Genomic DNA, 8,725 nt, shown 5'->3' on the forward strand with positions numbered 1-8,725 from the left:
ATCCCCATCCCTGGCCTCTGACTCCGCAGCTATAAGTGAATGTGACTAACTCTGCCGGACCCTGAGTCAGCCCTACAGAGCTTGTCCCAGGCTGGGGGAAGGGCGGCTCTAGGGAGGGGGAGGGGTGTTGGTGGTAAGATGGGCTTGTAGCCCCGGGGGTTTTGAAGACCCTGGTGTGGTGGGATGAGCAAAGAGCAGAGATTGGGGAATTCCTGGCCCCACTGGTCCGTGATGAAATGCCAGGTACCACCCTGAGTCTCTGGCCAAGTTCTTGCTTTCTTTGCCTTTAGCAGGGCTGTGACCTTGGGATCAGCTGCATCTGTTCAGCTCCAGCTGGTTCAGATTTCAGGGTGGCCAATAGGTACTTCCTTCCCTACCCCTCAAACTAGTGTCACAGACCACTAGGCCAAATCACGGATGGTTGGAACATGAGGGAATCCGCACATAAATTCTCTTTGATTTTGGAGTGTGCCTCTGGACTCTGGACACAATGCATGCCTGGGGCCCTGGGAACTCTCTAGCAACCGGATGAGAGCATCTCTACATCATAAAGGCTGGAAGACCTGTAGGTTTTCTGAGCCCATCCGGTCTCATCTGTATTCCTGGCCCTCTTGCCTGCCATCTCATGTCCCCAGGCCGCCTGAGCACAGCAGCCTCATCCCTGCTTGGGTTAAGGACCGAGTATGTCCCTTGGGAAACAGAGGGTAGAGCGCTAGGACATCTGACTTATTTCAGCCCAGCAATGGAAGGGGCTCCTTCAGGTCATGAATCACCTACCGGTCTCTGGGAGTCTCAGAGGAACCTGGACGGCCATGTCTCAACCCCCCTGCGGAGGCTCTGGGCCTGGGCTGGAGGGAGGGTGCAGGAGAACACTGGGGTCTCCTTCTAGCCCTGAACGGCCAGGGTCGGGGCTCTTTCCCTGGGCCCTAGGTTGACTCCCTACCCCTCCCAGGAGCTCAGAGGAGATGAAGGGTTGGAATGTGGCTTCCTTCCTCCTACCTGCTGGCCTTCAGGAAATAGAAAAGTTTTCTTTCAATGAGGAACTACGTCAAGAGGTCCGGACTACCGTAATATCTAGAAGGCCATGGTCCATGGCAGATGGATCTGAGGAGGCTGGCCTCTTTGGGGGGACTCTCTGGGGCCCAGCAGAAGCCAGGGTAGCGTCACCTTCTGCACCTTCTACAAGCTCCAAACCCCCAGGCCAGAGAGAAGAATCCAGAAGAGATGAGGGAGGGGAGCCCAGGGGGTCCCATGGGGCCACAAAGAGCCGAAGCAAAAGCGCCAACATGTGGGGAGCCCTGGGTTCTGGAGCTTTATTGAGCAGCAGCTGCAGAATTAACAAAGGGAAGCGGGAGGGGTCACGGGCTCCCGTTGCTGGGTGCAGGTTTCAAGTGGGGCTTTGCAGAGGGTGTAATTAGTGTGGTGGCTGCTTCGTGAGAGATGTTTGGCTGCTCATGCTGGTCAAAGTGCCCTTTGGCAAGGAGGCCTGGGGGTAAGAGAGTCTAAGAAATCTCCTTGTGTGGGGCTGGGGTCATGGAGCATTTTCACAAGTCAGCAGGCATGTGCTGACCCCGTGTCTTACAGTGTGCTGGCCCCCGGGCCTTAGCTGCCCACGGCCCCACCTCTACATGCTGGTCTCCTGGAGCGGAGCTCAGTCGGCTCCTCTGTGGCCGTCCGCGTGGGGTCCAAAGGAGGGAGACTGAGGCTCAGTCAGGCACTCTGCAGGGCGGGCTGTGAGGCTCTGGGCCAGCAGGGATGCCCCCTAACCCCACGGTGTGCAAGACAGAGGTTAAGCGGCAATAAGCGCATCCTTGATGGCGCTGGTGAGAGGGAAACGCACGCCTGTGCTGCAGAAGGCACCCCGGAAATCATCCAAGTCCAGAGCCCACACCATGGCGCCAGCCAGCTGCCTGTTTCTCAGGTACTGCACCTGCAGGGAAGACCCAGAGGGGGCAGAGCTGGCTTCCTGGGGCCAGAGTGTGCATGGGGCGAACGTGCTGCCTGGGCCCCTGCCTACGGGAGGGAACAGCAGGCACCCGAGACCTGAACCCACCCCTCCCCCATGACCCAGCACGGGGTGCCCTCGGGTGCAGGGGACCTGACTCTGGCTGTTTGGAGCAGGCCCTCCCTCTCCCTCTTCATCCTGGGACGTGGCCTTGAGAACCTACCTTCTTTTGGACGCTCTCTTTGTCATCGTACCCCACCCACTGGTTGCCCTTGGTGGCATATGGGACCTGCTGGTCAGTGAGTCTGTGGACGGTGGCTTGGTGGAGGAAGTCACAGATCTGAGCAGAGAACAGGGCAGGGTGGCGTGGAGAGCTGGGTGAGATGGTGCAGGTCACCAGGGAGAGGTCGGTCCCCAACCTCTTTCAGCCCCTTGCTTCACACCCCCCCACCCCCTCAGGGCATCCCCCCAGCCCCCAGACCTCAATCCTCAGGCTAATGTATGTAAACCAGATGCAAATGTCCCAGGGTTCTCAGGGTGCCGTAGCCAGAGGATATGAAGGGGACTCTGGTCTGCCTCTGGCATCTTAAACAGGGATGTGGGAAATGAGGGGCTGACACAAGGACTGGCCCGAAGCAAAACACAGCTGCAGAGGCAAGGGTCCAGAAAGAACCTGCCTTGGGCTATTGCTCTTTTCTGGGCTGGCAGGAAAATCTCAGCTAGGGCTGGAGGGGTGTCTGGGAGCTTGGTGGTGCAGAACAGGTGTGCCAGCAGGAGGCTTAGTAGCAAGAGTCCTGACTTTCCCCCTCCCTCTTCCTCAGGGTGCTAGGTTCCCCAGAACATATGTTTTTATTCCCAAAGAAACAAAAGGAGGTGGGCTGGATGGCTCCCCCTCAGGGCCTCTGGGTGTGTGGGGCTCTCCCTAGCTCATACCTCATAGTAGGCCAGGGTCCCTTCTTCCTTGGTGAAGAGGCCTGGCAATCCGGGCCCTGAGATTGGGGCCCCCACACCGAAATTGGAGGAGGCCAGAGTGAAGCTCCTTCCAAAGGCTGGGATGCCCATCACCAGCTTGTCCGCTGGGGCCCCCTGACTCAACATGTAGCCCACGGCATAGTCCTGGGAGGGGAGGGGAGAGTTGTCAGCGGGGCTGCGGGTGCAGGGCGGGCAAGACCCGACAGTTCTCACCGCTGCCTGGACAGGTGGAGCTCCAGGGGTGCCTGCCATCTAGGACTTGCTTCCTTCTGGGAGCTGATAATTGCAGTCGAAAATGTATTTTGTAGCTGCATTCTCAAAAAAACGGTCTTAGGTACAGGAAGCAATTATTACTATTGGTAGCCAATCAGGTGGTTGGTTTAGGTTACACACCAAGTGCAAGGCTGGTCTAGAGCAGGCTCCTGCCTCTTCCCTTCTGCCGCCCTGGAGCACTCACAGATTTTGGGCCTCAGTTTCCTCATCTGCAGAGTGGGCCCCGTAAGCCCTCCCTTGAGGGGCAAAGGGTTGATGTGTGAACACTGGCAGGTGGTGGGTCTCTGTGGCCCCCTCCTGGCCAGCCACCCTCTCCTTCCAGACACTCACAGCGTTGTTGAATCTGTCGGAGCTCGCATCCATCTGGCCTCGGAACAGGGGGCTGTGATGACCTGTGGTCTGACGCCAGGCTCCGTGAAAGTCATAGGTCAGGAGGCTGATGAAGTCCAGGTGTCTGGAGAAGAGAGGTCAGAGGGGGAGGCAGGGAATTAGAACGGCTCTTGGCCTCACATCCATCACCCCAGCACGAGGGGAGAAGGGCAGGCAGGCGACCCCGAGGCAGGCCCCGTAGAGCCCTGCGGTCCACTGTCCAGGCTGCCTGGCCTCTTCTGCCGTGCCATGTTCTGCTGGATTTCCTAAAATCTGTGTCTTCGAGTCCACTGAGACATCAGCCCCGTGAGGCTGTGAACTGCTCTTCTCCAAGTGCGGGAGAGGGCTGGAAGAGGAGGAGCTGTGGACAGGGGAGGGTCGCCTGCATGTGTGAAGGCACCTGGAGGCATCTAGCAATGCAAAGTGTTATTGCTGCTTCGCTGTGTCTCTAGTGACTAGCGCTCTGCGCTCTGCGGGGTGGTGGGGTGGGGATGGGGGATGGGGGCATGCCTGGAGCAGAGGAAATGCCCCGAGGTGGCTGGCTGCTTTGTATATCATTTCCACAAATGAATTCATAGAAACTCTCTCAACGCGTTAACACAATATCCCATATGAAAACGGAAGCACGGGGCGCCTGGGTGGCTCAGTGGGCTTCGGCCTTCGGCTTTGGCTCAGGTCACGATCCCAGCGTCCTGGGATGGAGCCCCACATCGGACTCTCTGCTCGGTGGGGAGCCTGTTTCCCTTCTTCTCTCTCTGTCTGCCTCTCTGCCTACTTGTGATCTCTCTCTCTGTCAAATAAATAAAATCTTAAAAAAATAAAAAGAAAGAAAATGGAAGGACAGGGATTATGGTGCCCCATTTGACAAACGGGGAGACTGAGGCAGGGAGTGCAGCAGGAACTTGCTCAAGGCCACACATCCAGTTTTTGGAAGAAAGGGGCTCGAAGCCCAGGCTTGTGACTCCACATGGAGTGCTGGGGCAGGGTGGGGCAGGAGACTCACTGGGATATCTGGGTGATGTCGTAGCCACTGTCGATGGTCACCTTCCCAGCGGACACGGCGGCACTGAGCAGTAGCTGCTGCTTTGTTTCCTCCTGGGCTTCCCTCGCGAACTCAGCCTTCATTTCCTGGTTGGGGGAGAGGCAGGTGAGGGACAGGGGCCCCGGCTACGTGCGAGGGAGCCCTGGGACAGAGGCCGAGGTCTCGGAGCATGTGATTGACCTTCCCTATCTGTGGGAACCCCCACCCTGTCTGGGTTTTAGGGGGAAATGCTAGAGCAGCCAATGGGTGGTCCCACTTTGGCCTCGCCCACCCTTCTCCTAAAAAGCTGTTTGGATCCGTCATGTCCCCACACCCCACGCACATCCATCAGGATTCACTTGCTCCCTGTCCTGGGAGGGACCATGAGGACTGACGGTGGTCCTCACTGGCCCACAGATCATCTTGGAAAAGATTTGTTTTTCAGTCTGTGTTTTGTTCATGCCAGTACAGGAGACCACAAAATTCAAGTGGTCTTTAAATTTATATCCAGTTGTTTTTAAGATTAAAATGCTGTTGGTGCTGTGGACAATTCGTTTAGACAGTCCCTCTGCGCCTGTGGTCATAGAGACACTCAGACTGCCCTCATCCGAGGGGGCCACGTGTCCCCAAGGCTGTGCGTGCTGGTGAGTGACATCTGTTTGGAATCAAACAGTGGGAAATGCTGCTCCCCCGTTAGGTGGGCACTCTGCTGAGTGACCTTCTGCCTCCAAGGACCCCACTGCACCTCCCACCGCAGTCACAAGACAGGCCAGTTTGTCTTTCCCCCGTGGGTCCCCAGACTCTGCAGCCTGGAGGCCTCAGCGTCCCCCCACCTGCCCTCAGGAGACCAGCTGCCCAAGACAGCTCCTGCCCACACAGCCCCTTGGAGCCAGTCCACCTCGCTCCCGCCCCCGCTTCCCCTACATGGCCAGCACCTTGACCAGCCTGGTGAAGGAGCGCTTGTCTCTCCGCCCAGGGTGGAGCCAGGCCAAGTCCAGCCCGTCAAAGCCGTGGGTTCGCAGAAACGGTGGCACCGACTTGATGAAAGTCCTGCGACTCCGGGACTTGGATGCTATTTTGGAAAATCTAGGGCCCGAATCACCCCAGTGGAGTGCTCAGCGTGGACAGGCTGGTGGTCTCGGGCATCTCAAGGGGTTTCTGAGGCCTGTGAAGTGGGGGCCTGAACCTCGAGTTCCAGAAGGGCGTGGCTGGGACAGGACCCACCTCCAGGCATCTCAGCAGAGCTCTGGAGCTGCCAGTCCCGGGTTCCAGGCCCTGTGCTCACGCCCACTAGCCAAGCGGCCTTGGAAGGGTCATAACCCGTATCTCAGTTTCCTTGTCGGTAAAGTGGGGATCATTAGGGTGTCTCACGGTGCTGTGGTGGGGTTCCCCTGTGATCGTGGCTGGATGGGGTGTCTGATGCCCAGTGATCACCCAGTAAGTGGGAGCAAGTAGGGCCATGACTTGCCCCCTTTTTTGGGCCTGCTCCAACCCTACCCACTCCAGAGCACACCCCCAGGCTCTCCACACTCCCCGGTTTTCCATTCCTTCCCTCTCTCTCCTTCAGACCTAAGGGAAGTATCCCCCAGAAGTTCTGTGTTCTCAGGTCTGAGAGGCAGTAAGTGGAGCATCTGTAGTATGTCAGAAGACCCACTGGCAATGTACTGTGTGCCCCCCTCTCTGGGCTCCAGTTTCTTCGCTGCACATGGGGTGCCCCCTGACAACCATTTGGGCCCCCATGCCGAACCTCTCTGCAGCCCCTGTGGCCCTCTCCAGTGGGTAGGGGAGACCTATGCCTCCTCCCACATTCCATCACCCTCTGGGGATTGGGTCCTACCTTTGAGAACCAAAGTTCCATCCTCCAACAGATAAGAGGGTCTTCAGGCTGGGGTTCCTGAGGGGCACAGGGAGGCAGGAGGGCCAGGTGGAGTGAAGCTGTTGTAACATGGGCTGGCGCCATGGGTGGGAGGCTGTTGCAGGCTTCTAGTATTGGGTGGCAGGTCTTTCCAACCCTGAGATTCAGGGTTGTAGGAGGCATGGACTATGGTGGGGGGTGCGGGTAACTCTGAGGTGTGCTGCCCGTTTTTATTTCCCCTGAGCGGGGAAGCCAGGTAATGGCAAAATAGGGTCATGAGTATTTTCCATGTTCCCTCAAGAGGCACCCCCGGGGGGGAGAGAGGGCTCCCTTTCCCCAGGGAAGCTCAGCTGGCCTTGCTCTACAGCCTGCCTCTGTCATCACTGGGTATGGCCCAGCACGTGCCCTCGTCACCTGCTCCCCCCAAAGCCCAGGCCCTCCAATTCCCCAGCCAGGGTCCCAGGGATCATCACGCAGCCTCCTGAGCCCAGGCACCCTGCCCTGGCACCAGCCAGCCGGTCTAGCCCTCTCTCCCCCTCCGGTCCTGGCAGCCTGGAGCCCAACCTTAACTTGAGCATGTTCAGCGTGTCATAGAGGGTGACATCATTCCACTCCCAGGTGTCGATCTCGTTGTTGCTTATGTTGGCGAAGCTGTAGATGACGTGGGTGCACAGGAAGGGGTCGATGGCATCTGGGAAGCAGCTCCCCAAACCGTCCCTGTACTGCGACCAGCTGCTGTAGTAGCAGACCAGTTTGTACGCAGAACCTGGAGGAGAAGTCTGGGGTGATGCCCGAGCCAGGATGGAGCCAGGGGCCTCTGGCAGAGCTCCGCACTGAGCCCTGACGGGGTACTGGGGGCCGGATGTGAGCCAAGTTAGCATTCTCAACACAAGGGGCTGTCTCGGTTCCCTCTGCTTCTGATGAAATTAAGGCCTATTCTGAAAATGCTTTGAACGACTAAATGCAGTGGGTGAATATGCCGCAGACTAAGGACAGGGCACCGTGTGTGGTGAGCATGGGGGCTGGTGAATAAAGGGAAAAGGGGACTCGGTGCAAGTAAAGAAGGCTTCCTGGAGGCAGTGGCTTGGCAGGAGAGGAGAGACCCAGCCCCAAACAGCCAGTGTCAGAAGACCCTGGCCATCAGAGTGGAGCCTCGTGGAACCTGCAGGGGTCGTCGATCTGGGAGGCTCTGCTTCTTCTCTGCCTTCCTGCGGGAGTGTCCCTAACTTGTAACCCACCCGGGGAGGGGCATGGTCCCCAGTCCCCCTCAGCCTGTCCCCCAAGCTGGGGCATGATCACAGCGGACCAGGAAGTTCTTCCTCTCCTCATTCCAAGTCCGCCTGCTGCAGAGCGAGCCTTTTCTGCCCTCTCAGTTACGGAGGGAGGACAGTGGGCATTGATACCCCCCGCTGCCCCTGGGCCCATCTGTGGTGCCCACCAGGCCACAAGTCCAGGCCTTAAGTGGACCAGAGCCTTGGAATGGTTTTTCTTTCGAAAAATTTCAAAAACACAGGAAAATAGAGGATAGTATCATAATCATCCGTATGCATATGGCCTCGGTTTAACCAATGTTACTATTTCTGAGTCATTTGATGCACAGGAGAAACTGGAAAGTTCTTCCCCCTGCCAGGATCTCCTCCGCATCAACCTCCCCACAAAGAGGGGTACTTACAGCTCTGGAGCAGCACCAGGACCACGAAGCCTGAAGAGAAACCCAGAGTCAGAACCCCCTGGGAGGACCTCCTGCCCTCCCTTCTGCTGCTCCATCCCCCACCCGGGCCATCAAGGGGTTAACAGCCTCTGTGCTGCAGGCCCCCTGGCCTGTTTGGGCCTCTCAGGCTGAAAACCCACAGCCAAGCTGGCCTTGACCGGCCCCCAGACCTGTCTGAGCCGCCCTTAACACCATCCTGGCAGCGGCAGAGCGGGCCCTGGTGTGGTCGGGTCCTGGGGTGCCCAGCTCCTGCGTCCAGCCGCCGAGACAGGGGTCTCTTCCCAGGGCCTCATGCTTCCTTTTTATACCTGTCCCCTTCCACTCCCACGGGCCCCCAGACATCCCATTTACGGGAACTGAGCTGTGTCAAGGAAGGAACTACGGGGCTGGGACGTGGCCGGGGAGGAGGAGCACTGCGGGCCACCCGAAGATTGAGAAACCCTGGAGAGTTTTGAAAACTTGGGGCAGGTCTCTGGGGGGCATCTGCCACCCACGGGGCTGACCATCTGGTGGCTCCTGGGTGAGTGACCCAGCCTCCTTCGCAGCCACCTTCCTCATTGCCTTCTGCACCTCCCCAAC

General features: G+C 58.2%; 1 protein-coding gene across 1 annotated transcript; it reads right to left on the reverse strand.

The window, feature by feature from the left end:
- Positions 1-1,287: 1,287 nt before the first annotated feature.
- CHI3L1 (chitinase 3 like 1) lies at positions 1,288-8,448 on the reverse strand. The gene is made up of 10 exons (XM_059146795.1): positions 8,317-8,448; positions 8,108-8,137; positions 7,000-7,201; positions 6,418-6,474; positions 5,516-5,666; positions 4,563-4,687; positions 3,521-3,644; positions 2,879-3,061; positions 2,169-2,285; positions 1,288-1,930 (listed from the first exon to the last, which is right to left on the reverse strand). Exons 1-10 carry the CDS (start codon positions 8,339-8,341, stop codon positions 1,790-1,792), a joined length of 1,155 nt encoding a protein of 384 aa, XP_059002778.1. The 5' UTR covers positions 8,342-8,448; the 3' UTR covers positions 1,288-1,789.
- Between the last annotated feature and the right edge of the window lie 277 nt (positions 8,449-8,725).

This window comes from Mustela lutreola, chromosome 14, assembly GCF_030435805.1.
Source record: "Mustela lutreola isolate mMusLut2 chromosome 14, mMusLut2.pri, whole genome shotgun sequence".
In the NCBI taxonomy this organism is placed as follows: domain Eukaryota; kingdom Metazoa; phylum Chordata; class Mammalia; order Carnivora; family Mustelidae; genus Mustela; species Mustela lutreola.

Coding starts and splice junctions, on each gene's coding strand:
- CHI3L1 (XM_059146795.1), bottom strand. CDS start 8,341: ATGGTGTTAAGGGCGGCTCAGACAG. Junction 6,475..6,999: donor CTGAACATGCTCAAGTTAAG/GTTGGGCTCCAG, acceptor TGTGCCCCTCAG/GAACCCCAGCCTGAAGACCC. Junction 3,645..4,562: donor GACATCACCCAGATATCCCA/GTGAGTCTCCTG, acceptor TCTCTTCTCCAG/ACACCTGGACTTCATCAGCC.